The sequence below is a fragment of the Conger conger genome, chromosome 8, assembly GCF_963514075.1.
Source record: "Conger conger chromosome 8, fConCon1.1, whole genome shotgun sequence".
Classification (NCBI taxonomy): Eukaryota; Metazoa; Chordata; class Actinopteri; order Anguilliformes; family Congridae; genus Conger; species Conger conger.
The window spans coordinates 2,279,537-2,282,036 of record NC_083767.1 but is presented as its reverse complement, the minus strand read 5'-3'; the positions used below and the strand labels follow the sequence as shown (position 1 = coordinate 2,282,036).

The 2,500-nt window shown below is 49.6% G+C and overlaps 1 protein-coding gene across 1 annotated transcript in view; it reads left to right on the top strand.

The window, feature by feature from the left end:
- The window catches only part of LOC133135080 (SRSF protein kinase 2-like), a 39,015-nt gene that overhangs the window by 17,826 nt on the left and 18,689 nt on the right, over positions 1-2,500 (top strand). The window contains exons 3-4 of the mRNA XM_061251838.1: positions 483-591; positions 1,678-1,765. Coding sequence (XP_061107822.1) covers positions 483-591; positions 1,678-1,765 — 197 coding nt within the window. The remainder of the gene's footprint in view (positions 1-482; positions 592-1,677; positions 1,766-2,500) is intronic.

Sequence of the window (2,500 nt, the reverse complement as noted above, 5' to 3'; positions counted from 1 at the left end):
GGCGAGGGGGTCATTAGTGGTCGTGACAGCTGAAGGTTGAGCACAGCTGATTGTATTGGGTCCACAGCTCGTCTGTAGCGGTCCTGTCTCCAGACTGCACACCTTGCTCAGGGACAGTCGTTGTACAGGATCACTCATTCTTAAATGTACTCACATAACCTAACCTCCAAAGTAATGTACATTTTTCTAAAACTCCAAAATTGTCCGCTTACATTGTAACTTAGAGGTTCCCAAAATGACCTTCATTTGATGCTGGATCCAGATCAACCATCCTGTAGGTTTTCATTGCAACAATTTGGCTCAACTGGATCTCTAGCTGTTGAATGAGGAGTGCTCTGTTAGGGTTCGAGTGAAAACTGACAGGTCTCCAGGAGTTGGTTACTGCTGTTGTATCCCTTTATCTGACACCCCCTACAGGTGCAGGGTGGTATAGCTGTCAGTTTAGGGAGAATCCTAAAAGCAATCTGTGCCCTCCCCCGTAGGAGGGTACCACCCGGTGAAGATCGGGGACCTTTTCAACGGGAGATACCATGTGATCCGAAAGCTGGGGTGGGGCCATTTCTCCACCGTCTGGCTGTGCTGGGACATCCAGTGAGTCACCACCCCGCTGCGACCTCTCCGCGCTGCCCAAATCCGCCATTACTGAAACACGCTCACAGAAATGCACCATTACTGAAACACGCTCACAGAAATGCACCATTACTGAAACACGCTCGCAGGTTATGAGCAGCCTGGTCAGGCTCATAGTGCTGTAAGGTTATGAGCAGCCTGGTCAGGCTCATAGTGCTGTAAGGTTATGAGCAGCCTGGTCAGGCTCATAGTGCTGTAAGGTTATGAGCAGCCTGGTCAGGCTCATAGTGCTGTAAGGTTATGAGCAGCCTGGTCAGGCTCATAGTGCTGTAAGGTTATGAGCAGCCTGGTCAGGCTCATAGTGCTGTAAGGTTATGAGCAGCCTGGTCAGGCTCATAGTGCTGTAAGGTTATGAGCAGCCTGGTCAGGCTCATAGTGCTGTAAGGTTATGAGCAGCCTGGTCAGGCTCATAGTGCTGTAAGGTTATGAGCAGCCTGGTCAGGCTCATAGTGCTGTAAGGTTATGAGCAGCCTGGTCAGGCTCATAGTGCTGTAAGGTTATGAGCAGCCTGGTCAGGCTCGTAGTGCTGTAAGGTTATGAGCAGCCTGGTCAGGCTCATCGTGCTGTTAGGTTATGAGCAGCCTGGTCAGGCTCATAGTGCTGTTAGGTTATGAGCAGCCTGGTCAGGCTCATAGTGCTGTAAGGTAATGAGCAGCCTGGTCAGGCTCATAGTGCTGTAAGGTTATGAGCAGCCTGGTCAGGCTCATAGTGCTGTAAGGTAATGAGCAGCCTGGTCAGGCTCATAGTGCTGTAAGGTAATGAGCAGCCTGGTCAGGCTCATAGTGCTGTAAGGTTATGAGCAGTCTGGTCAGGCTCATAGTGCTGTAAGGTTATGAGCAGCCTGGTTAGGCTCATAGTGCTGTAAGGTTATGAGCAGCCTGGTCAGGCTCATAGTGCTGTAAGGTTATGAGCAGTCTGGTCAGGCTCATAGTGCTGTAAGGTTATGAGCAGCCTGGTCAGGCTCATAGTGCTGTAAGGTTATGAGCAGCCTGGTCAGACTTGCTTTGTTTCTGTTTTACACTGTGCTGTTCCCCTCCCGTCCTGCAGGGGGAAGCGTTTTGTGGCGATGAAGGTGGTGAAGAGTGCACAGCACTACACAGAGACGGCGCTGGACGAGATCAAACTTCTGCGATGCGTGAGTCCCTCTGTCCCAGCGAATGTGTTACCCCTGTGTTATCTCTGTGTGACCCCTGTGTTATCTCTGTGTTATCCCTGTGTCAACACTGTGTTGTCCCTGTGTTAGCGCTGTGTTATCCCTGTGTTATCCCTGTGTTAGCGCTGTGTTATCCCTGTGTTATCCCTGTGTTAGCGCTGTGTTATCCCTGTGTTAGCGCTGTGTTATCCCTGTGTTAGCGCTGTGTTACCCCTGTGTTATCTCTGTGTTATCCCTGTGTCAACACTGTGTTGTCCCTGTGTTATCTCTGTGTGACCCCTGTGTTATCTCTGTGTTATCCCTGTGTCAACACTGTGTTGTCCCTGTGTTAGCGCTGTGTTATCCCTGTGTTATCCCTGTGTTAGTGCTGTGTTATCCCTGTGTTATCCCTGTGTTAGCGCTGTGTTATCCCTGTGTTAGCGCTGTGTTATCCCTGTGTTATCCCTGTGTTAGCGCTGTGTTATCCCTGTGTTAGCGCTGTGTTATCCCTGTGTTATCCCTGTGTTAGCGCTGTGTTATCCCTGTGTTAGCACTGTGTTATCCCTGTGTCAATGCTGTGTAATCCCTGTGTTATCCCTGTGTTAGCCCTGTGTTATCCCTGCATTATCACTCTCTCTTTCTCTCTCTCTCCTCTCTTACTTCAGTCATTCTCTCTCTTCTCTCTTCCATGCCATTTTCAATTCTAATTCAAATTCAAATTCAAATGTGCTTCATTGG